General features: G+C 47.1%; 1 protein-coding gene across 3 annotated transcripts in view; it reads right to left on the bottom strand.

Annotated features, from left to right (window-relative positions):
* AASS (aminoadipate-semialdehyde synthase) overlaps positions 1 to 26,516 on the bottom strand; it is an 85,929-nt gene that overhangs the window by 13,186 nt on the left and 46,227 nt on the right. For all 3 annotated transcript variants that reach the window (XM_030216042.1, XM_030216040.1, XM_030216041.1), the window contains exons 14-20: positions 23,035 to 23,156; positions 19,945 to 20,074; positions 18,776 to 18,886; positions 15,064 to 15,172; positions 12,492 to 12,632; positions 8,174 to 8,341; positions 5,670 to 5,765 (exon numbers count right to left, since the gene is read on the bottom strand). In XM_030216042.1, the coding sequence (XP_030071902.1) occupies positions 5,670 to 5,765; positions 8,174 to 8,341; positions 12,492 to 12,632; positions 15,064 to 15,172; positions 18,776 to 18,886; positions 19,945 to 20,074; positions 23,035 to 23,156 (877 nt within the window). The remainder of the gene's footprint in view (positions 1 to 5,669; positions 5,766 to 8,173; positions 8,342 to 12,491; positions 12,633 to 15,063; positions 15,173 to 18,775; positions 18,887 to 19,944; positions 20,075 to 23,034; positions 23,157 to 26,516) is intronic.

Raw genomic sequence — 26,516 nt, 5'->3', positions numbered from 1 at the left:
CGGGAGGGAGTGCCGGCAGAATTTATGTCTCAATCCAGCCCCGTAAAACGGGGGGGAGAGGAATGCAGCAGCTCACTGTAACACAAACTCGTCTCAACTCTTGAAGAATCCAGTGAAAAAACTTGAACACGAAGTCTTTCTGAAGTAACTGAAGACTAAACTTGAACCTGAAATGCAACCAGAATAAAAACAGTACAGATATCTGGGAGGGGCTATGGATTGATCAGCTATGATTAATGGAAAGAAAATTATCAGGTATGATTATACATAATTTTACCTTCCATATCATCAAGCTGATCAATCCATAGACTGGTGGGATGTACCGAAGCAGTACTCACCCAGGGCGGGACATTGAAATCCCTGACCTCAACACTGAAGCTCCAAACCGGGCCTCCGCCCGTGCAGCCACCGTCAAACGGTAATGCTTGGAGAATGCATGAGCTGAAACCCAAGTTGCCGCCTTGCATATCTCTTCCAAGGAGACGGATCCGGCCTCTGCCATCGAGGCCGCCTGAGCTCTTGTGGAGTGAGCCTTCAGTTGGATAGGCGGCACCTTCCCCGCGGCCACATAAGCCGCTGCCATGGCGTCCTTGACCCATCTTGCCACTGTAGGCTTAGCAGCCTGCAGACCCTTACGAGGACCTGCAAACAGGACAAACAGATGATCCGATTTCCGGAAATCATTGGTCACTTCCAAGTATCTGATGATGACTCATCTCACATCCAGATATTTAAGAGCAGAGTACTCCTCTGGGTAGTCCTCCCTACGAAAGGAAGGGAGACAGAGCTGCTGATTCACATGGAAGCGAGAAACAATCTTGGGCAGGAAGGAAGGAACTGTGCGAATAGTCACTCCTGCCTCAGTGAACTGCAGAAAAGGCTCTCGACAAGAGAGCGCCTGGAGCTCGGAAACTCTTCTGGCTGAAGTGATAGCCACCAAAAAGACTGCTTTCAACGTCAGGTCTTTCAGAGATGCCCTTGCCAAGGGTTCAAAAGGCGGCTTCTGCAATGCTCTTAGCACCAGGTTGAGAATCCACGCAGGCACCACTGAGTGCAGAGGAGGGCGCAGGTGATTAACTCCCTTGAGAAAGCGCACCACATCTGGCTGCGAAGCCAGGGAAGCACCCTTCAGGCGGCCCCTGAAGCAAGCCAGAGCCGCTATCTGGACTTAAAGGGAACTGAGCGACAGGCCTTTCTCCAGACCTTCTTGCAGGAACGCCAACACTGAAGAATTGGAGCAGTGAAGGGAGAAAGTGAGCCGTAGAAGTAGAGCGCTTCCTCGCTCTCAACATAGTGGCGATAACCTTGTCTGAGAAGCCCTTCTTCCTCAGACGCTGCCGCTCAATAGCCAGGCCGTAAGACCAAAGGGAGAGGGATCCTCCATCACCACGGGACCCTGATGTAACAGGCCCTGCTCCACTGACAGCCGCAGAGGATCGTCGACTGAGAGCCTGATCAAGTCCGCATACCAGGGACGTCTGGGCCAATCCGGACCCACCAGGATTACCCTGCCGGGATGCTTTGCCACCCGGTCTAGCACCCTGCCCAACATGGGCCAGGGCGGGAACACATAGAGGAGCTCTTGTGTCGGCCACCGTTGGAGAAGAGCATCTACTCCCAGGGATCGAGGGTCCCGTCCTCTGCTGAAAAAGCGCGGCACTTGGCAATTGGCCGATGACGCCATCAGATCTAGGCTCGGCTGGCCCCAGCGCTTCGTGATGTCCAAGAACGCCTGAGCAGATAGTTGCCACTCTCCGGGCTCCAAGGTATGGCGACTGAGAAAGTCCGCCTTGACATTCATGACTCCGGCAATGTGGGCCGCTGAAAGCTGCTCCAGGTTCGCTTTCGCCCACTGGCAAAGACTCATAGCCTCCTTGGCTAGAGGGGCGCTCTTGGTACCTCCCTGGCGGTTGATATAGGCCACAGCCGTGGCATTGTCCGACAGGACCCGTACAGGCTTCAACACCAGTACCGGGATGAACTCCAATAACACCAACCGAATGGCTCTGAGTTCCAGGAGGTTGATAGACCACTTGCCTCTGCAGGAGACCAGAGCCCCTGCGCTGTCCTTCCCAAGCAGTGGGCTCCCCAGCCCATCAAAGAGGCGTCTGTCGTGACGACAATCCACTCCGGGGTCACCAGAGGCATTCCTGCAGACAACTTGTCTGTCTGCGTCCACCAGCTCAGCGCCTTGCGCACTGCTGGGTCCAAGGGAAGGCGCACAGCATAATCCTCCAACATCGGAGTCCAGCGCAGCAGCAGAGATAGCTGTAGTGGTCTCATATGAGCCCTGGCCCAGGGCACTACTTCCATCGTGGCCGTCATAGAGCCCAACAGCTGCACGTAGTCCCAAGCCCGAATAGGAGAGGCTACTAGGAACTAGTCCACCTGAGCCTGAAGCTTGACCAACTGATTGTCTGGCAGGAACACTCTGCCCACTTGGGTGTCGAATCGAACTCCCAGATACTCCAGGGACTGAGTCGGGCGCAGCTGGCTCTTCTTCCAGTTGATGATCCATCCCAGGGAGCTCAAAAGAGCAACTACCCGGTCCATAGCTTTGCCGCACTCTGCATAAGAGGGGGCTCGGATCAACCAGTCGTCCAGATAAGGATGGACTTGCACTCCTTCCTTTAGCAGGAAGGCCGCTATGACCCCCATTACTTTGGAAAGGGTCCGCGGAGCAGTAGCCAACCCGAAAGGGAGGGCTCTGAACTGGAAGTGTCGTCTCAGGACTGTAAAACGCAGAAAGCGTTGGAGAGGAGGCCAGATGGGAATATGCAGGTACGCTTCCTTGAAGTCCAAGGAAGCCAAGAACTCTCCTGCCTTCACTGCCGCTATAACAGAGCGGAGAGTCTCCATGCGAAAGTGCCGCACTTTCAAGGCCCGATTGACCCCTTTGAGGTCGAGGATAGGCCGGACAGAACCTCCTTTCTTTGGTACCACAAAGTAAATGGAGTAACGTCCCTTGCCAATCTGATTTTTTGGCACCGGAACGACCGCACCCAGGCGGATCAGGTTGTCCAAGGTCTGCTGCACTGCCACAGCTTCGACCGGAGACTTGCAGGGAGAGAGTACAAACCCGTCTCTTAAGGGTCGGCAGAACTCTAGCTTGTAGCCGTCTCTGATGACTTCCAGCACCCAAGCGTGTGAAGTTACTGTGGTCCGCTCACCCAGAAACGAGGACAGCCATCCTCCAATCTGCACTGGGGCGTGGACCAAGGCCCCGTCACTGGGTACGAGACCCTGGGGGAGGACCGGAGGGAGCACCTCCGGGACGGCGGTCTCTGCGAAAGGAATGCTGCTTGGGGGAGAAATTCCTCTTGAAGGAAGAGGGGGCAGAGGAGCCCAGCCTAGCCGGGCGGTACCGACGGGCTTCCTGCAACCGTCCTCTGGAGGGACCGGGACGGGTACTAGCCCGAGCCCTGACCTCTGGTAACTTCTTGCCCTTAGACGTGCCGAGATCGGTCACGATTTTGTCCAGCTCGACCCCAACGAGCAGCTTGCCTTTAAAAGGCAATCTAGCCAGGCGGGATTTAGGGGCGTGGTCAGCAGACCAATGTTTCAGCCCAAAGCCACCGCCGCGCAGAGACTGTCTGAGCCATGCCTTTAGCTGAGGCTCTCAAGACATCATACAGCAAGTCTGCCAAATAGGCTAGGCCCGATCCCAGGGCCGGCCAATCAACCCTCAAGGAATGATCCGAGGGGAAGCCCGCTGCACCATAGTCAGGCACGCCCTGGCCACATAGGAACCGCAAACCGAGGCCTGCAAACTTAAAGCAGTTGCCTCAAAAGACGACCTTAAGGCCGCCTCCAATCTTCTGTCTTGGGCGTCCATTAGGGCCGTGCCACCTTCCACCGGCAAAGCCGTTTTCTTAGTCACCGCAGTGATTAAAGAATCCACAGTAGGCCACAGATAGGCCTCACGTTCACTTTCAGATAAAGGATAGAGGCGGGACATAGCCCTAGCCACTTTAAGGCTCGCTTCCGGGACATCCCATTGAGCCGAAATTAAGGGGTGCATGGCTCATGCACGTGGAAGGTTCTAGGCGGGCGCTTCGTCCCCAGCATAATGGCAGAGCCAACAGGGGCTGAGGGAGAGACGTCCTCCGGAGAGGAAATCTTCAAAATGCCCATGGCCTGCACTAACAGGTTGGGCAAATCCTCTGAGCTAAAGAGCCGCTGCAGAGGGGTCATCCGCTCCATCCGAGCGGGGATCCGTCTCCTCCAAGGAATCCGCAAAGGACCGTTGGGAGACCTCAGACACGCTGCCCTCATCTACATCGGAGGAGACAAAGTCCTCCAAGGCCTGGAAATCAACCCGAGGGCGTTTACCTCTGGGAACCTCAACCTCTTTATCAGAAGAGGGAGCAGGGGCAGCGTTTTGCATGAGGAAAGCCTGATGCAGCAGCAAAACAAACTCGGGGGAGAAACCCCCCATACTGTGCACTTCCGCAGCCTGGGCAACAGCCCTAGACGCACCCTCAACCGACGCTCGCAAGAGCGGGGGAGAGACATGCTGCGCATCCAAAATGGCGTCCGGCGCGACACTCCGCGAAGGAGCCGCGCGGGAAGAACGGCACTTAACTGTAGCCGCTTTTGTGCCGTCGCCCAAATTAAGGGCGTTCATGGCACTAATGTCTCCAACCTCAAGGGCGGCCCACGAAGAAGCCGTCCGAGCCGCGTGGCCGGCCAAGATGGCGGAGGCGAGGAGCGGGGGATGGGCATTTATGGCGGGAAAAACCGCCATGCCGGAGGAAGGACCGGGACATTCATCGGTCACGAAACTGTCACCCAACAAGGGCGAATCAGGCTGTAAGACCCCCGCATCCCCTCTAGAAGCGCTCAAGCGATCCGGGGAGCACCCTTTGCGCCCTCGCCCTCCAACGCCATATGCCACGAGGAGAAGAATCGGGGAACCCCCTGCCCGCTATAAAAAGGTAAAATTACCTGCTTGCCGCTCCGAGCTGTAACGAACTGGTGTCCCAGTGAGTAGCTGCAATGAACGTTTAAATAAACGTCGAAATAAACGCCTTTAAGGACGTTTAAATTTTTTTTTTTTTTTTTTTTTTTTTTTTTTTTAAACGGAGCCAGCGGGAGGGGGGAGAAAAGGAGGGACCTGGCACCACCAGGTTTGCACTTGCTCAAAAGAGCCCTCAACCCCAGGCCTCAACAAAACCTAAGGATTAGGCTTGGAGGCCTAGCCAGAGCTGCTGCTGTGTGTGACCACCACCTGCTGAGATAGAGAACATACTGAGGAGTTTCCGGCAGCACATGACCACATATAGGGAGGCAAAAGTTTGCTCTCTATCTCCACCTGCTGGTAGATGGACACAACCCACCAGTCTATGGATTGATCAGCTTGATGATATGGAAGCAATTATTCCTGTGCAGCAATTTGCTCGTCATGCTGCAGTCCGTTTCATTTCATTGCTTTGGAGTCACAGGCTAGAAAGCGATCCATTGGAGGCATCAGCACTTGCACTAGAAATTCTCCGTCCTCATCTCTAGAGATTACCTTACAATGTAAAAAAAAAAAAAAAAAAAACTCTGGAGGGTCAGATTCAGTAACAACTAACTGAGAACTTGGTTTTCTAGGAATAAAAACAGCAACCTGTTGAATAATTATTAATAAAAACATCACAAGCTGGGAGAGTTGTGTCTAGACTTACCCAGGTGATAGGCGGCGCACCCAAACCAAGCATTGGACAAGGATTTGCATTGATTAATCCCAATTTAACAAATCCACTCATAGCTCTAGAAAAACCCTACAAAGAAAAAGTTAACACTCGTCAAAGAAGGCATGAAATGTTCAATACACACTAGGTATCTCAAAGGACTCCATTCACAACAATGTACAAAATCAAAGAGTAGCAAAAAGCATTCGTGTTTAGCCAACCGGGGAAATCTTAAATTATCTAATCACATGGTCCATTTCATTTTTCCAGTTGAGTAAAAACTCTCGACACATGACTGTTTACTAGAGGTAAAAAAAAAAAAAATACTTAAATTGGGCTCTACATCAGAAAACATTTGCATCTTTCATAACCTGGAAAACTACTCATAGCACATTTGACATAGACAATCCAAAAAAACAAAACAAAAAAACACAGCAGTGTGGGACGAACAAAATACGTATGAAAACATAAAACAGTGCACTGTATTGTTACCAGATTTTATGGGCCAAGGTGGTGGTGGCTTTCTTCATGTTAAATTGTGAAGCACTGCGTACGACTGGTAGCGCTATAGAAATGATTTATAGTAGTAGTACTAGTTGTTTCAGCTGTATGCTTCAACATCGCCACAATGCGTCCTTTTACTGCACCAAGGACGCAACACTTGTTCGTTTGCTCCAGACAGCCTTTGGCGGAATTGCTGATACTCATTCTCAGACTCCAGCACAGTAATTATGAGTTTTTTTCTTTTGGACGCCTATTGTATTCCGTAATTAGCGTGCTCATCTTAAGTGGCTGTTGGTGAGTGCCAGTAGTAACTGATGGGGCAACCTCTTTACAGGAGCCCACAAGAGGGCACGAGGACCTCACCAGCAGTGGCATTTGGACATCAGTGGAGGGCAGTAACAGAGGCTCAACCAAGTTACTACTACTGCTACTTATTTCTATAGCACTACTAGATGTACGCAGCGCTGTACACTTGAACATGAAGAGACAGTCCCTGCTCGACAGATCTTACGATCTAATTAGGACAGACAAACGGGACAAATAAGAGATAAGGGAATATTAAGGTGAGGATGATAAAATAAGGGTTCTGAACAAGTGAATAAGGGTTAGGAGTTTAAAGCAGCATCATAAAGATGGGCTTTTAGCTTAGATTTGAAGACGGCCAGAGATGGAGCTTGACGTACCGGCTCAGGAAGTCTATTCCAGGCATATGGTGCAGCAAGATAAAAGGAACGGAGTCTGGAGTTAGCAGTGGAGGAGAAGGCTGCAGATAAGAGAGATTTACCCAGTGAACGGAGTTCCCGGGGAGGAATGTAGGGAGAGATGAGAGTGGAGAGGTACTGAGGAGCTGCAGAGTGAATGCACTTATAGGTCAATAAGAGGAGTTTGAACTGTTCTAAGAATATAGCTGTGGCCCAGTTACTTCAGACTGTGACATAATTGTCAGATCCTAGGCAGCAAACAAATATGATGTGTGTTGAATAGGGCCAAGTTTAGTTTTGTTTTTAGCACTGCAGGCATTTTTTGAACCCTGGGTTATTTGTCCTGTTGTTGGCATCTTTGTTTTTTGTCCCTTCTTTTGTCCTCCCCAATGGAAAACAGAATGGACACTAAGACAAATTGAGAGGAAATTTTAGAAAACAGAGGAAGCAGTATCAGAGTACACTGAGCGAATGGAAATGCCAGGAGGAGGCACACACTGTCACATGCTCATAAACTCTTCCAGACATTGCTAAGCTTCAAGGCAGTGCTTCTCAACCCAGTCCTTGGGGCACATCCAGCCAGTTCGGTTTTCCAGGATATCCACAAAGAATATGTATGAGGTAGATTTGCATATCAAGGAGGCAGCGCATGCATATTCATTGTGGATATCCTGAAAACCTGACTGGCTGGGTGTGCCCCAAGGACTGGACTGCGAACCACTGCTCTAGAGGGAGCAGGTCTGAGGGGACACCATCATGTGATGATGTCACCTATGTGTGGCAGCCTTATTCTGTTTGTCTCGAAAGGCCTAGGGCAAAGTTCAAAAGAAAAATGGCCGCTCTAGGGCAGGAGCTTTATAAGATCGGCTTTTCTGACAGAAGGGGGAGAAAGGAGGGAGTGAGGCATACACCAACGCCTAACAAAATTAAAATTAAAAAAATTAAAGGGAAACATCTCTGAACTACTGAAAGCAAGGATGAGAAAATCATTGCACTACAAGCGAAAGTAATAGGAAGAAGAAAGACAACGCAGAATAAACTTTTGGGGCACTCATTGTAAGTGCTCAAGTCCTTGTCAGATCCTCATGTGCCCTCCAATATGTCCTGAGTACACAAAGGTTATTAGGGACACAGACACAATAATTTCATAAGTCACCTTCTCTTTGGAAAGTAGGCTAAAAAGCCTTCCTGTGTTTATTTAGGGATATCTTAATATGGAAAGATAATGAAATGCAAATCACTAGATGCCTATGTCATATCACTGTAATATTTGTAGATTCCAAAACAGCTTACCTTGTATCTTAAAGTGCCTCTAATCAGGGTGTGAGCTGACTGAATACCATATGGTTCGGCATACTTTGTACTATCCCTGTTCGGAAACCCCTCCAAATTTAGTCCTGGGAAACAATCCATGACAGTAACCGAATCGAGCAGGGATCCACCAGCCGGAATGTTTACAATCTAAAAATAATGAGAAACAAGATTTGTGAAAGTAGTTAATTTACTGTGTAGGAAAGCAATTTCACAGCTACAGTTCAGGATGCCTCACTTAAACTGAAGCCTCTGATACATGGGACTAAAGGGGAAAGTTTGGAGCCAAGATGACAATGCCAGAGACCAATGAAGGAAAGAGGAGGACAGATTAAAGAAACCGAGGGACTATGTGGGAGGGTAAGAATTCATACTGTTACAAATTTGGAGGAAATTCTCTACTGCTCGTCTCAAACTGGGCACCAGGATGCTGTGCGCTGGACGCAGATTCTATAATAGCAACTGTGCGCGCAACTGCTGTTATGAAATATTAGCATAGCCACATTTACACACCCCAACTTAGGCACAAGCACTTAGGCTAGCCAAATAGCCAGTGTAAATGCTTGTGCCTAACTGTAGGCAGTTAGACACGTAACTACAGGTATTCTATAAACCTGTGCGTACAATTGCCAGACAGGGCCCTAACCCACCCCTACCCCTTCCAGCTCCACGTCCTCCTGGCAGTTGGGCACGCTGTTATTTGCGAGCACATTTTTATAGAATACTAACTAGGGGCAGTTACATGCCTAACTACTAATTCCTGCCAATTAGCACGAATTATAGCCCAAAAAATGGTTCTTTTAATGGCAATTAGTGGCTAGCTAGCTTATTACGTTATATAATAAGGGCAGTTGCGTGCACAACTTGTGCATGCGACTTTGACCACTAGTTGCAAAGTCCGGCACCCAACTTTATTTGTTACAATTGTACCCCGCACTTTCCCACTCATAGCAGGTTCAATGCAGCTTACATAGTATTAGGATTATAACACAAAGTGTAGAGAATACAGGCTAAGCATAATACAGTAATGAAGACATGTAAATAGGTAATATTATGGGGAGAAGGGATAGAGGAGGTAGGAGGAGGTGTTAGTTATAGGGAGAAGGGGTAGAGGAGGTAGGAGTAGGTGCTAGTTATAGGGAAGATAGAGATAATCGGGTGATAAGGTCGGGGTAAGCATAGGGAAGATGGAGGAGGCGTGGACTAAGTCATTGCCATTGTTACAGGATCAGGTGATGAATAAGGGTTAGGTTGTGGCGTTTGGGTAAGCTCCCTTGAAAAGATGGGTTTTCAGAGATTTTCTGAAGGGTAGTCTTTGATAGAGCGAACGGGTCTGGGTAGGGCGTTCCAGAGTTGAATACCTTTGAAGGAGAAGTTGGAATCAAATGAGGATTTGTACTTGAGACCTCTACAGTTGGGATAGTGCAGGTCAAGGTAATTTCGAGAGGATTCTGAAGTATTTCTGGTGGGTAGGTCGATCAAGTAGGTCATGTAACTCGGGGATTCTTCATAGATGATCTTGTGAATCAGTGTGTGGACCTTGAAGCTTATTCATTCTCTTATAGGGAGCCAGTGAAGCTTTTCACGAAGGGGTGTTGCACTCTCAAATCGAGATTTACCAAAAATGAGTCTGGCTGCTGTGTTCTGGGCAGTCTGAAGATTTTTCAGGATTAGAGTCTTACAGCCTTTGAAAATGCTGTTGCAGTAGTCCACGTGGGTCAGTACGGTGGATTGTATCAAGTTGCGGAAGGTTTTCAGGGGGAGATATTTGTTACATTTGTATCCCACATTTTCCCACCTATTTGCAGGCTCAATGTGGCTTACATAGTACCGTAGAGGCATTCGCCAAATCCGGTAAAGAAACAAATACAGGTGGTATTGTGATTGAATAAGGAACATGTGTTTCAGTTACAATGGGGATCAAGGAGAGGAAAGATTATGTAGTGTCCATTACAAGCCTTGGTTATGTTGTGTTGCAGAGTGTAGGCATTTATGTTGGGTCGGCGGGGTATGCCTGTTTGAACAGGTAGAATTAGGTAGAATTATAGAATTAGGGGGTTGGAGTGTAATTATAAAGTCACTGTTATAAAATCCTGACTAGTGTAAGATGTATTGGTATAGCAATACATACTTTGCCAGCAGCCATGTACAGCGGCAAATAAATAGGCAAATTTATACACACACAAATAATCTAGGTGCAGATTTTTACACCTGTTGAGCAGGTATAAATGTCAGCAGCTGCAATGCAGGTGCGATTTCTCCTGATTCAGCTTGTATTTTATAAGAGATATGAATGCCCATGTGTCTATGTAGGTGCCTTTTTGTCCTCAAACTTGGCACCTCCTGGTTCAGATGCCTCACAGGAGCAGTAGTACAAGAGGATACCTAATAATCATGAGGTTGCCACAAAGGCAGTATGGAATGCTGGGGTGAGGAAAAGGAGGTGGTAATATCATTATAAAAGTCTTCAGCTGGCCTGCAGTGCAGTTCTGAAGGTATGGCGTGCAGTGCAAAACAAGGAGAGCCTGTATTCTAAGGCTAAAGAGCTAGAATTTAAAGGCACATACACTGGAAGAGAGGGAAAATAGCATGTGTGGGCGTTGGGAAGATAAAGAGGTTGCCCAATACCTCTTGTGGTATAAACACTGCACAAGAGGTAAGCATTTCTCTGTAGGGTCCAAGAAAACAAAAGGGCAGACGATCTGCAAACTCCAAGGTGGAAAAATGACAAAGCAGATCAATATAAGACAAACAATAGTTTATTATTGCAAATCTAATGTACAGATCAGCCCGACACAGACCGTGTTTCGCCCAACAGGGCTGCTTCAGGGGCAACACAATGATCTTTTACTGCCAAAATATGGTGAATATGTACTGATGAAAACAAATGTACAGAAAACTGCAACCATTGGTCTTCTAAAATATGTTGAAAAAAACAGCTCAATTGAATAAACGAAAAGGAGTGGTAACATGAACGCCGTTCAAACACTCTCTTCACTCCGATAGTGCTAAAGTACAACGTGCAGGACGTCAGGCTCAGAACGAAGCTCTGTGCGGGAGGGAAGAAGAGGACCTTGGCTGGTGGGGGTTGGGGGTCCCCCGCCAGCAAAGGTAGGCGACGGCGGGAGGGGGGTCGAGAGGGTCATCGGCAGGGGGGTCCAGGGGCAAATCTACAGGGGCCCAGGCACCCGTGCCCCACGTAGCTACGCCACTGGTATAGATTATGTATCTGGCTGTGTTAAATGCATTTGTAATATTAGCAAAGTCATGGCCTCTTTACTACCAAGCATCATTACAAGTCCTTCGTATCATGTTAAACAGAAGATCTAATAGGTTCCACAGCATCACAGAAGGTAGAGACAAAAAAAAAGCAATCCATCTGCCCTCATATTCTGGGTTCCTATACATCAGCCCATAAGGTGATACAGTAGACTCTGCCCCATTGTAAAAGTGTAAACAAGGCCATTGGTGAAAGCATGGAGTCTCCTAAAACTTAACTAGGTTTTAAAACCAAAAATGATGACGGTTCATATCCCGCTGCTGCTCCTTGTGATCTTGGGCAAGTCACTTAACCCTCCATTGCCTCAGGTACAAACTTAGATTGTGAGCCCTCCTGGGACAGAGAAATAGCCAGTGTACCTGAATGTAACACACCTTGAGCTACTACTGAAAAAGGTGTGAGCAAAATCTAAATAAATATTTGAGGTTCTACATGGAATGTTGGTACTATTTGAGATTCTGTTGCTACTATTTGAGATTCTACATGGAATGTTGCTGTTGCTACTATTGGAGATTCTGGAATGTTGCTACTAGTTTGAGATTCTACATGGAATGAATGTTGCTATTCCACTAGGAACATTCCATGTAGAAGCCTGCCCTTGCAGATCAGCAATGCGGCTGCGCAGGCTTCTGTTTCTGTGAGTTTGACGTCTTGCACGTACGTGCAGGACGTCAGACTCACAGAAACAGAAGCCTGCGCGGCTGCTTTGCTGATCTGCAAGGGCAGGCTTCTACACAGAACACTGCTAGTGGAGGAGCAGCCTAGCGGTTAGAGCACCGGTCTTGCAATCCAGAAGTGGCCGGTTCAAATCCCACTGCTGCTCCTTGTGATCTTGGGCAATTCACTTAACCCTCCATTGCCTCAGGTACAAACTTAGATTGTGAGACCTCCTGGGACAGAGAAATATCCAGAGTACCTGAATGTAACTCACCTTGAGCTACTACTGAAAAACGTGTGAGCAAAATCTAAATAAATAAATATTTGAGATTCTACATGGAAAAAAAACAAAAATGATTTTACCTGTCCATTTTTTAAATATCTGGCAGGCTGCACAGTATTCCACAGAACTCCCAATGGATTCCAGCTAAATTTGTATCTTATAGGGTTATCAGAAAATTCTGGAGAAGGCAGCCCTCCGCAGAAAGAAACGTAGGACTCCACCTGCAAACAAAAACACGCTAGTGGACATCAATTATGCAAGCACAACACAGTTTTAGAAGAAATAAAACATAGATAGAAAAAAGTCTTACATTTATTACTGCCCACATGTGCCTCAAAAATTGTGTTCACTGCCCTCCGAGCCTGCAGCGATGTGTAAACACCTAGGATGCTTTAAGTTCTGTGATTTGTCCTGGAAGGCACTTACCATATTTTTTTCTATTATACAAGACACATTTACTCCTAAAGGCTCATTATTAGGCAGTTACCGTAGATGAAGAATAGGTTTCTTCTTCAAACCCTTTGAGAATTTTACATGGAAATAATTCTCTATTATTACATTTCCCCACAGTCAAAACATATTACATTAGAGTCTTTACTGCTTCCTTCTCATATCAGGATATTAAAACTTTGGAATTCCATACTGCCCGAGATCAGACAGGTGCATTTATATCTTACATTTAGGAAAAATCTGAAAGCTTTCGTATTCAGTCTTCATTTGTTTTGTTATTACTTCTTAATGTATACTATCCCGCATCGCTTTTTGTACTGTTAATCACAATAAGCTGTTAGCCACAATGAACCTGATCTATTGGGATAATGTGGGATACAAATGAAATAAATACAAAATAAAAAAGAGATTTTTTTTTGTTGTAATGATTAATGATTTCTGTCGTAAAGGATTATTATGTATTTAGGAGAATATTCTCTCTTCAGTTATTTTATTGTAATTTGCTCTAAACCTTTTGGTAAGAAGCAAAAAATAAATACAAGTATTACTATTAATATAATTAGGGCTGCACAATTAATGTTAACACGATTAACGCATTAAAACACTTAACGCCGGGTCTGGGTAGGGCGTTCCAGAGTTGAATACCTTTGAAGGAGAAGTTGGAATCAAATGAGGATTTGTACTTGAGACCTCTACAGTTGGGATAGTGCAGGTCAAGGTAATTTCGAGAGGATTCTGAAGTATTTCTGGTGGGTAGGTCGATCAAGTAGGTCATGTAACTCGGGGATTCTCCACAGATGATCTTGTGATCAGTGTGTGGACCTTGAAGCTTATTCATTCTCTTATAGGGAGCCAGTGAAGCTTTTCACGAAGGGGTGTTGCACTCTCAAATCGAGATTTACCAAAAATGAGTCTGGCTGCTGTGTTCTGGGCAGTCTGAAGATGTTTCAGGATTAGGGTCTTACAGCCTATGAAAATGCTGTTGCAGTAGTCCACGTGGGTGAGTATGGTGGATTGTATCAAGTTGTGGAAGGTTTTCAGGGGGAGATATTTATTTGTTACATTTGTATCCCACATTTTCCCACCTATTTGCAGGCTCAATGTGGCTCACATTAACTCCTTCCATTGGCTGCCTCTCTGTGTATTCCACGCCTCATTCTGGTGCTCCAATAGCCTTTCTTGGCGTTCCAAGCCTTATTCTGGCTCACTGAAGACATTGGAAGGAGCATGTCCTGCCACCTTGGTACAGCTGCCTATCCTCCCTCAGAGCCACCTGTGCTGCCGGACCCCTTCACAGCTACTGCCTCTGACCACAACCTCATAGCTGCTGGTGCCTCAGACCCCCCCCCCCCCCCTTCCCAAGAGCTGCTGGTGTCGCTGGGAACCCCCTGAAGGCAGTTATCACCGCTGGGTCATCCTCAGAGACACTGGTAAGAATTGGAAAATCAAGGGGTGGGGGGGGGGGGGGTGGAAAGGTTGGGTAGGGGGAAAAATACAATGTTGATTATGTATTACAGATGAGTTTGAGGGATTTTGGAGAGTTGGTAGACTTGTGGCTGCAGTTAAGTGTATTGTATGATTTTCTTTATTGAAATGTTGAATAAAAACAATCTTAAATTAAAAAAAAAAAAAGAATTGGAAAATCAGACAAAGCAGCTGCACTGTTCACTCTCCCTCACTGAAATCATACTGCAAGAGGAGGAGAATGAGCCTGGCTGCATATTGGGCTGCTTCCTCCTTCTGTGTATGCCTGGAGCTGACTGCTCATGTGAACTAAGGGGGCCTCTGTAGAGCCCTGTGGTTCACATTAAGGTTGAGCCCCGCTCAGCGCATCCCAGGATGCACCGGGCAGGGCAGGACACCATCATTTTGGGAAGCCGCCCAAAGAGGCGGGAGGGTGTGCTAGTCCCTCCCTCCTCCACTTAATACTACTACTACCACGGAGAGGTAGACCGATGGGGGGGGGGAGGGAGAGCTAGCTAGAACTGGACCTCCAGGGCATTTTTGTTTCATGTGGGGGTGGGAAGCAAGTGGTCCCACTGGAGGACCATCAAGGTTTTTGTGTTTTGGGGGGTTTGACAGGTCAACTTCTGCAAGAGGACTGTGCATTGGGCGCATGCCCAGGCACAATCCTCCCACAGAAGTACCCTTATGATCAGAGCTAATAGCACACTGCACTTTAATATTGTAAGTTTGGTTTACCTTTGCTCCAACTTCTCTTGCCATATCAAAGCATTCCATCGCCAACATGTGGTCAAGGCCTGGATCCAAACCCATTTCACCAACAATAATGACACCAGCTTCTTCTGCACTAGAACAGTTTCAGAAAGTGCTAAGTATGCAATCATTCCAGTGCTAAACAGTCATTTGCAGATATTACTTGAGTTATGCATACGCAGGCAATTCCCAGACATTTAAGCAAGTAATGCAGGCTTAATCATGGAGTGGAGGAGTGGTCTAGTGGTTAGGGTGGTGGACTTTGGTCCTGGGGAACTGAGTTCGATTCCCACTTCAGGCACAGGCAGCTCCTTGTGACTCTGGGCAAGTCACTTAACCCTCCATTGCCCCATGTAAGCCGCATTGAGCCTGCCATGAGTGGGAAAGCGCGGGGTACAAATGTAACAAAAATAAAATAGATACTATTGGAGATTCTACATGGAATGTTGCTACTATTGGAGATTCTACATGGAATGCTGCTACTATTGGAGATCCTACATGGAATGTTGCTACTATTGGAGATTCTACATGGAATGTTGCTATTCCACTAGCAACATTCCATGTAGAAGCCTGCGCGGCCACATTGGTGATCTGCAAGGGCCGACTTCTACATGGAATGTTGCTAGTGGAATAGCAACATTCCATGTAGAATCTCAAATAGTAGCAACAGTGGAGGAGTGGCCTAGTGGTTAGGGTGGTGGACTTTGGTCCTGGGGAACTGAGGAGCTGAGTTCGATTCCCACTTCAGGCACAGGCAGCTCCTTGTGACTCTGGGCAAGTCACTTAACCCTCCACTGCCCCATGTAAGCCGCATTGAGCCTGCCATGAGTGGGAAAGCGCGGGGTACAAATGTAACAAAAAAAAAAAAAAAATTAAAAATAAAAAACTCTCCCCCCCCCCTCAATTAGGGCAGGATGTGCTACCAGGGCCAGCCTTAGCAACTGTGGGGGCTCTGTGCAGACCAGTTTGGTGCCGCTACCCCCCCCCCCCCCCAATCCAAGACTGGGGTTTCAAATGAGGTGTCAGGAAGGAGTATAGAGCAACACTTCTGAGGAGCACAATTACCAAGGGGGAAGGGGAGGGAGAGGGAGATGGAAAAGAACCTTTAACTCTTGGTCAGCTGCCAGTTGCAAAGCTGACTGTTAAGTGTGGGGCCCTGTACAGTTGCCCCTGAATAAGGCAAGTCCTGAGTGTTACTTTCAGCTCTGGAAAGTATTTATATACCACTATTCCAAACACAATGAATGTATCACAGAGACAAACAGAATTTCAAAACACATCAATTAGAAAATAAACAGAAGAAAAATCAAATAAAAACAGAAAATGTAAAAAGTAATACTAAGTCATCATATTAACATTAAGCAAAAAAAAGTTATACTAAAAACGTATTCAGACTAGCAGCCTCACGTGACATAGCAGGGCTGTTTCTGAAGAACAAATACTTGGATTCCAGATCGAGCTAAACAGTAGGGTAAGGCATTCCCAAAGTCAGACTCCAAGAAAATTACCTACTTCGTGAGTCAGTAAACTGGTTAAACAGGAACATGTGGGTAAGTCTAACCCAAAGAACACAAAGGAATAAGGCAGTATGTGAAGACAAAACAAACGATCGGACCGTTTCTCTTTAAAAAGTTAAATGGAGGTAATTCTAGAACAGGGTGCCTACTGGAAAGGAAACTATGTATATACAGGAAAATATGAAGCAGCGACAGTAAGCAGTTTAGGATTCTTGGGGCAGCAGTAACTATACTTTATCATGCGAAACAGAAGGTAAAAGAATTTAAAACACGTAAAATATGTTAAAAGTTCAACTGAGCCAGCTGGTGGCTCATTGACAGTACAGTACGCTGCCATGCAGATCAATGATTCAATTCCCAAATCAGGTCCGGGGGATGCTAGGGGAAGACGGGGGGGGGGGGGGGGGGGGGGGGGGCTACCTTTTTTGGTGCCATAACCAATGCCTTTAGAAGGTGCCCCGACTGAACTATGTAGTTTGCTTATGGTTGTTATATGTACCGCCTCCTAATGTAATGCATGGCAATATCTGTTGCCTCCAGAACAGTAGCACCCTGTGGTTCCCAAACTTTCTCAGGTCACAGCACCCCCTAGGCTACATAGTTTCTCTCGTCTCTCCCCATCCCCCCCCCCCCCCCACTGCGGCCCAAGCACCTGACTCCCGCAGCTTTGAGTCCTAACTTTGCTGGTGGAGATGCCCAAGCCCTGTCAGCTGAAAAGGTCCACTGCCCGAGGCCCACCATGCTGCTTGTGCAGCAAGCAAATCGGTGGCATGCTTCAAACACCAACACCAGCATTCCCATACATGCCCTCCTTCTCTTTCCCCTTTCCATCCAGCCTCTGCCCTCCCTCTCTGCCCCCTCTTATCCAGCCTCTGCCCTCCCCTCTCTCCCAGCTTTCATCCAGCCTCTGCCCTCCAGGGTTGCCAGATAAAAATTTTCCCCTCCCAAAACTAGCCCCAAACCAGCCCAAAACCGCACAAAGTCAAACCCCGCCTCCGACATCATTAACCCTGCCTCCGTCAGCAGCCCGCCTCCATGGGGCTTCTATTGGGTCCAAATTGGACCAATAAAAAGCCGCCCAACCTGCAACACGGCCGCGAAAAAGCCACTCAATTTCCCGCAACCCGCAGCTGTCAAAAATTGCCCGCAGCCGGTCGCGGGAAGCTGCCCAATTGTGCAGGAAACCCGCAGCCCTGGCAACACTGCTGCCCTCCCCTCTCTCCCACCTTTCATCCAGCCTCTGCCCTCCCTCTCTCTCTCTCCCTCCTTTCATCCAGCCTCTGCCCTCCCCTCTCTCCCCACTTCCAGCCTCTGCTCTCCCTCTCTCCCCACTTCCAGCCTCTGCTCTCCTTTTCCCCCCTCCCTACTACCATCCATCTGCCCTCTCTCGTGCTCCCCCTTCCATCCAGCCCAAGATCCCTCAATTTCTCCCCCTCTGTCCTCACTCCCTTCACACACACACCCATCCCTGCTGCTTCTCTAGATCAGCAGTGGTGGCAGCAAAACAAGCTGCAGCCATGCAGGACTGGACTCTCCATACACGAGTCTGCTGGCTGTGCCCCAGAATAGGAAGTGATGCTCGAGGGGGCAGGATTGTCAGTCGTGTGTATAAAGAATCCGGTCCCGCATGGCTGCAGCTTCTTTTGCCACCGCAAGAAGCAGCAGAAGTGGTTCAGGTGGCAGAGGGAGGAAGGTCGGGAAAATATGCTGCGGCACCCCTGAAAGTTTGCTGCGGCACACCAGGATGCCATGGTGCACAGTTTGGGAACTGCCGAGTTAAACTGTAAAATCCATCTTTGAAAAAATTAAATGTTGATAATGACATCTAATTGTTAAGATACATTATCACATTTTTTAAAATTATTCTTCTTTCAAAACCAATGGAATGTTTGGGAACTACTCCATTCAAACCGCCCCACTCTTACCCCCTCCAAGTCAGACACACACAGATGCAGAGAGGTGGAAAAGGATTCCATAAGCCATGCTCCACATGTTTTCCCCACTTATTGATGCCATATCTAAAAACGTATCAATTCGCAGAAATTTATTTTCATCACTTGAAGCTCTAATGGGCCACCAAGTACAAACCCTTTCTATCAAATTTTCCGACAGGAAAGAGGACTAAAAAACCAACACGTACAAACAAGTGTAGCAAATTATTTTAAGTTCCTTAATAGTACCTTCTTTGTAGTTCTCTCATAGCAGGAGTTAGATAGCTAGCTGTGACTAGATTCACCTTATTGGCAATGCACTTCTTAGCAACCAAAGGATGTGCTGAATTAGGCAATAAGCTAAAAAAAAACACAAAACAAAACACAAAATAAATAGGTCCAGTGGGAATTATATTTAGCACATCTGATATACAACAGATGCTTTCACTAGGTGTACAGCGGTTAACAAGTACAATTTCCTAAGCAGGTACTAGTACTAGGGAGTGGAGGAGTGGCCTAGTGGTTAGGGTGGTGGACTTTGGTCTTGGGGAACTGAGGAACTGAGTTCAATTCCCACTTCAGGCACAGGCAGCTCCTTGTGACTCTGGGCAAGTCACTTAACCCTCCATTGCCCCATGTAAGCCACATTGAGCCTGCCATAAGTGGGAAAGCACGGGGTACAAATGTAACTAAAAAAAAAAAAAATACTGTCCCTAATGGGGGGGGGGGGGGGGGGGGGCACACTGTACTCTTCAATTGCTAGGCAGATAAATGTTAGTATATACACACACTTCTGAGCAGCGCCACACCAAGGGCTGTGTGAACAGTGCGGCCTCAAAGGGCACAAAAAAATTGTTCCCAGCCCACCGTCTCCTCTTATTGGCAGTGTCAGAGGGCGGGGGGGGGGGGGGGGGGGGGGGTGCCAGCGAGTCACACACTGGGGCTGATATTAAGACCACGAAGGTAGCCCGGCTAACTCCCGCAGTCAGCGGGTGAGACCAGATACTGAATGCTGGGTCATTTTTGACGAGTTTAAACTTAACCGGCCAAGCCTATATTCAGTGCTGGCCAGCAGAACCAAAGACAGGCCTGTATTATCAGCGGCCCGATTTGGCTGTCAAACGTAGCCAGCGATGCACTGAATATTAACCGGGTTAGCCGCTAAGCACTGACTGCGACTATTCAGTGGGAGATAACCAGCTATCTCCCGCTGAATATTCTTGTAGCCAGTTAAGTACTATTTAACCAGCCAGAAGCTGGTTAAACAGCACTGAATCGAGAGGGCAACTGTAGTTCACTCATGGGCCTGCTTCATGGTAACTGAAGGGCATCCTGAAACCCGAAAAGGGAAGAAAGGTCCAATGGAAGCAAATGGTATTAAAGCAGACCAGGCACACTTCTGAACGCCTGTTACCCACCTGACTACCAGCTCATGCTTCTTTATTAGCGAGGACAGCTTTTCGTCTTGCTTAAGCACATCCATAAAGAGAGATGTGGTGTTGTGGTATTTTTTCGCCAGATGCTCAACTTGATCCTTTGCCACAGATGCTGCAATTTTCACACACATATCGTTTGAAAATTTACACACATGAACCTTATCTTTTTCTATACATGATTAATAAGCTGTGGTTTCAGTTACTAGCCCCATTCGTTGGCAATCTAATGGTGTCAATGGGCATCTGCAAGACTCTCAGAAACGATCCACCCACCCCAGTAATACTGAACTGTCCTTGAGGCGTGACTAATTTTATTTATTTATTTAGAACATTTGTATCCCACAAATTCCACTATGTGGCTAACAACATTTAAGATTAAAAAAAAAAAAAAGAACATAGTAAGTCAGGGTTGGAACAGAAAATAAGGAACATCATGGGTGGGGAACAAACAACAGGCGATACAAACGAGGAACGGCAGGAAGTGTCAGAGGCGTAGGCTTTAGTCTTAAGGGACTTTTTGAACAGAATGTGGTCAGTAGTTTCCTTAAGTGTAGATGGTAGAGCATTCCAGTAACAAGGACTCACAAAGCAGAAGTTTTGTTATCTAGCTAAATATAAAAAGTAAACAAAATCAACAAAAATATGAGCCACACAAAGGTGCTCTATCTAGTTTAGATCCCATTTTATTACACTGTGGGTATAAGACTGAGCCTTAGAGTATCAGGAAGCAAAAACTTACCTACTTCATTATACACCAGATAGAATAAAGCTAATGTACCCAAGTGCCTCAGATACTTGCTGGAGGTGTGAGGAAGAGAAAGGGACATATTTTCACATTTGGTGGGAGTGCTCGCTTATACAAGAGTTCTGGAAGTCCGTCACTGGATTAATCACACAAGTGGCAGGGATCCAATTTCCCTATGATCCCAAATGTTGTCTATTAGGTTATGGGAACAAGGGAGGGAAGGCATGGCAAACTAGATTAAAACTGTGTTTAACTAGATTAAAACTGTGTTTAGCAGCAGCTAAAACCAAAAACAGGCCCCTCGGCATGTGACTGGAAAGACAGACTGCATTTATTAATGGAAATGGAAAAAATGACAGATAAACGTAGGGGAAAATATAAGCCCAATGCAGAGGAATGGCTACATTTGGAGGGGATCTTGCAAAGGGTAGAGGGAGAGTGAGGAATTCAGGTACTAGCAAGGGTGAAGTGGAGGGGCGGGGGGGAGAGAGGGTGGGAGGGAGGGTAGAACGGGTTTGGGGGAGGGGGAGGAAGAGGGAGTAGGGGGGGATGGTGGAATAAAAAGAAGGGGAAAAATGATTGTTGTCAAGGCTTGAGTGTTGTTGTCTTTGAATTATATAGGAGAATTGATCTCCGTGGTTTTGTACTGTTGATGATTTAATAAAAAAGTTTTGCAAATTAACAAAAAAAAAAATTAAAAACTTACCTACTTCAAGGACAGAATGCAACTTATATCATGGCAAGAGAACTTCAGAGAAGACCCTGAGGGGATCCAGAACTGGTTGCAAGTGGGTTCCCTTTTTCCTTGGATCACCGTCACAACAAGGGTTACTTGGGCAGACGTTATTACCACTGTCTCCTGCTAGGTCAGGGGTTCCCAAACCTGGTTCCTGGAGGCCCAGGTTTTCAGGATATCCACAATGAATGTTCATGAGAGAGATTTGCATGCAGTGGCCATTTGGGGGGGGGGGGGGGGGGGGGGGAGGAGGGCCCTTACCGCCACCCATTGAGGTGGCGGTAAGGACTCCAGGGCTAACTGGGCAGAGCGCGGCACTGCCCAATTACCGCCGGGTACACCCCGGTGCTACAAAAATAAATACATTTTTGTAGCGCTGGAAATGACGGTGCACTAGGGGTGGGAAGTACCGCTGGGCTGCTACAGTAGCCCGGCTGTACTTCCTGTATAGTGAGCGGTAAGCTGGCATTGGGCTTACCGCTGCTTAGTAAAAGGAGCCCTTAATTGTTAAAACAAAGTTAATGCTATATGGCCGAGTTTGGTGTTAATGCATATGCCTTTGAAAATAGTAGCCCCTTAACCTGCTTCCTAAAGTCAATATCCTAATTCCAGCTGGTAAACAATTCCACTCAAATGGACCAGTAATATTAAGGTAGCGATTGCTCTATCACATATTCACGGTACTATGTAAGCCACATTGAGCCTGCAAAAAGGTGGAAAAAGGGGGATACAAATGTAACAAATAAAAAAAAATATCCTAGCTCTGCCCTCACTAAACCTCGGTGTTACTTACACGCAAACCGCATAAACACAGCTATTATCTTTAAATGCACCTACTTTGTGTGTCTATACCCCTGCTCAATGAGCAAAACATTCTTTACACGTGGAAAAAGCTTCAAAGCATTACTCCCTAAAATCTTACACTATGATAAATGTTATCATTTCTACTCATACTAGCCGTTGAGCCCGTTAAAACGGGCTGGTGGGTCGCTGCCCCCCCTCCCCCCGAGTTCGCCACCCCCGCCGCCCCTCCACCCGGCCCGTCTCTTCGCTATTCAACTTACATCTCCGCAGCAAGCAGAGATCAGCTGAGCTCCCGTCGGCCTTCCTTCTCTGCCTGTGTCCCGCCCTTGTGTGACGTAACGTCAGCGAGGGCGGGACACAGGCAGGGAAGGAAGGCCGACGGGAGCTCAGCTGATCTGCCTGCTCTGGAGATGTAAGTTGAATAGCGAAGAGACAGGCCGGGTGGAGGGGTGGCGGCAGTGGCGACTCCGGGGAGGTACCAGTGGCGGCGACCTCGGGGGGGGGGGGGGGGGGTAGCGGTGGCGACCTCGGCGGTTCCCTCCCCTTCGCGCAGTTTCCATCTCTGTCCTGCCCCCCCGTCATCACGTATTGACGCAGGGGCGGGACAGACAGGGAAGTCTCTACTGCGCATTTGCGAGTGAGTACGGTCACTCGCCATTTATATGTTTGATTGTAAATACAATTCAATTCAATACAAGCATATAAAACTGTTTTTATTTGATTGGCATTCACTATTAAATTCCAAAACAAAGTTTTGACATAACAATATGCAAACGAGCAGACGTACCTACAGTGATTTCAACATTGGGATCTCTGGTAAGGTAGCTAATCACAGGTCCAGAAACGTAGCCAGATCCAAGCACTAAGATCTTCTTTTTTGCACCCATGGTCATCAGCTGAGCGTGCTCCCTACAATTATGAGATGTCCATGAACAATAATAGAGCTTTTATAAGCTCAAGGGAAACAGGATTTATTCAGATAAACTTCATGCTTAGGACCTGCACCAAGAGCTGATCCGAGAGAAAAATGTTTACTTAGCACAGCTGCTTGAATATACAGAAGTAGCAGGCCCAGCTCCTCCCACGTCATCATGACAAAAGATATTCTCCCTAACTCAGGCTACTAAAAATAGAGCAGGGCCCGGGGGGAAGACGCTGAAACAGACGCGCTTCTGGGAGAAGATTAAGTTCTATATTTATTCAGTTGCATGTGTGGCCTATTTACATACCATTCTACAGGCTGACTTTGGCTTCAAACCTCTCTCAATCAAGCTGACTTTCAACATCTTGTACAACTGGCAGTAAGAATTTACCAGCAAAATAAAAACACAGCAACACATTTAGGGGTTTTTTTTTTTTTACATTTTATTGTCATTTCTAGTAAAAAAAAAAAAAAGGCCCGTTTCAGTGAGAGATGAAACGGGCCCTAGCAAGGTTTTGTTGTCCTGCGAGCCTCCTGTTCCCCTGGCCCCCCTGCAGCCACCCAAGGCCACCGACCCAGCTGTCCCTCAGCCCCCCTCCAGGCACCTGTCCGCTGCTGGCGCTCTGTGATGCGGGTTCCGTCGGAAAAATCGCTGTCGAGGGGCAGGGGGAGATGGCGGTTCGTCGTCATCACGTAGTGACGTGAGGGCGGGGCACACACTCATGGGGAAAACGCAGTGGCGTACCAAGGGGGGGGGGGCGGTGGGGGTGGTCCGCCCTGGGTGCACGCCGCTGGGAGGGTGCCGCGCGCCTGTCGGCTCATTTTCATGCCCCCTTTGCCCCGGAACATTCCTGTTCCGGGGCAAAGGGAGCATGAAAACGAAGAGCCGGCAGGCGCGCGGCACCCCCCCCCCCCCCAGCGGCGTGCACCCGGGGGAGGGGGGTTCTTTCGCCGGGGGGGGGGGGGGGGTGTCGTGCTGTTCCTGGGGGGGGGGGGGGCGGGGCGCATCGGCGATCCGCCCCAGGTGTCAGCCCCCCTAGGAACGCCACTGGGAAAACGGATATCTCGACGCCTCAACTTCCGGGGGTGGCTTCATTTAGAACGTTGGGGCTGTGAATTATGTGCGGATGGGGCGTGGCTGAGGGCGGGTCTATGAGTGACAGTGAGTGGTGCATGAGTGAGTGTGAGTGTTGCTGACAGCCTAGCCTACCAACACTGCAGGGCTTCAGTGTTTCCCTCCCACAGAGTGAGCTTCAAAATGTTGCAGGTGAGAATTATTGTCATTATTATATATACACACAAGTAGCAATGAAAATCTAAAACACTCCACAAACTTAATAATTTCACACATCGCTCTTATTTCTAGCCCACATAAACTGTATAATAAAATACATTCAATAAAAAGACAAAAAAAATGGAAAACAAGATAATTAATCCTCACTACTTGCCTGTTTTCATAAACCTAGCTATCAATACACTTCCTGAAAGAGAAATAAAAAATTAAGTCTGTCCTTGTCTAGCTAAAATAAATGCTTCTGTGCAGGATCATAAAAAATGATTGATATTTTCAAAATCAAACATTTACATGGAAATTTATGAAAGAAATTTGCACCAAGAGAAAGTACTCAAGATTTTAAATTGAAGAAACATCTTACATTGTAAATGGGTAGCAGCTACATCAGGAAATATCTTCACTTTTAATCCTCAAAATAGGGGGTCTTTATCCGGGTCAGTGGGAAATGTGGCTAAGAAAGTAGTTTAAATTCCAACTGATTCCAAAACTTCTCTTAGACTTCCCTCAGTCACATTTCTGCTGGACCATTGAAACTGGTAGATAGTAACAATTTAAAAGGCCAATTAATTCTGAATTTGATAGAAACTTGGGAAATTTTAGAAAACACTGATTCCTAGATCCATTTTCATTCTCTAATGCTTCCATCTTATGATGAAGTGTTAAGCTCTCTTTAAGTGCAGAAGTACTAATTCCTTGCAAAGTTCAAATCTGAGTTTCAGTTTTTGCATTCAGTTTTCTAAGCGCCACTTAACTTATCCAAAGTTTGCTTAGACAAAATCAGCCAGATGGGACCAAAGATGGCTTCAAGACTGACTCCATTCTGATAACAGCCAAAATATCTATTAGACAAACCTCCTGCTTAGGACCAGAAGTCGTCTTAACCGTATCAACCAAGGTTAACGCAGCAACATGCAATGGAGTTCCACTAGGAGGAGAATTAGGTCCAACACTAGAAGTGTTGGGGATGGGAGAACTCAGGAGACCTCGGTCCCGTGCTCAAGGAGTGAGCCATGGGGTGTGAGGAGGTAAAACAACCCCCAGAACTCAAGGAGACCCCTGAGACAGTGAAGTGACTAAACTATGAGTAGACTTCAACTTGCTCAAGAAAGCATAAGATGCTTATCCATTGGGCCTGTGAATGTAGTAGGAGCTGTAACATTTTCACTTAACACTTGTTTTCCCATAACATAAAAAAATGTAAAGCACAGTACCGTCACAAGATAGATCCCAAGTCCTCAACAACGGTTCCACCAGGGTCCAGTGGATCTCCGAATGAGCTCAAAAGGGGCAAGATGCCCTTTTGGGCATGCCTCTTTGGACACTTGCCTATGACTATGCACCACAGAGTATGGTCCTGTACTCCATGAGAGATCTTCTGGTGTTTAGCAGATGCAGACCATCTTCCTCATCGCACAGCCTAAGACTATGCACCACAGAGTATGGTCCTTTCTATGCAGTGCCAGCCCCTAAAGATGACACTGCTTGTCACAAACAAGTACTCCATGAGAGATCTTCTGGTGTTTAACAGGTACAGACCATCTTCCTCATCGCACAGCATGCTCCTTTTTATGCCACGCCAGCCCCTAAAGATGACATCATGGGCTGGCACTCTTCTGAGAGTACTACGCATCAAACAAGGCCTCCAAGAGAGATTTTCTGGTGTTTAGCAGGTACAGACCCACTCCTCCGCCTCACCAGGGTAAATTTTATAAAGTCATTTTGTAAATACATGGCCATGCAGGCAAGTTAGTGGACTCTTACACACTTTGACCTTATGGTGTATACTTGGCCAGTAAGTATGTACAGGGTTGGAGTTTGGTAGAACATGCATGTATGTACGTAGACCATAAAATATGCTAATCTATGTGAGTAAAGACTGGTCTTTACAGGTGTAAACTCCCATGCCTGCACTGTAAGTACCATTTCTTGCACTTATAAAGATAAGTGCCTATTTGTCTTTATTTGTAAAATCTCTTAATCAGAACAATGAACAAAATATCACAACTCAACAGCTACATTGTGTCCATTGTATTCAGCATAGTAACATAGTAGA

The sequence above is a fragment of the Microcaecilia unicolor genome, chromosome 10 (assembly GCF_901765095.1).
Source record: "Microcaecilia unicolor chromosome 10, aMicUni1.1, whole genome shotgun sequence".
NCBI classification, from domain to species: domain Eukaryota; kingdom Metazoa; phylum Chordata; class Amphibia; order Gymnophiona; family Siphonopidae; genus Microcaecilia; species Microcaecilia unicolor.
Note: the sequence above shows the minus strand (reverse complement) of the source record. Positions and strands in the feature narration are given on the sequence as shown.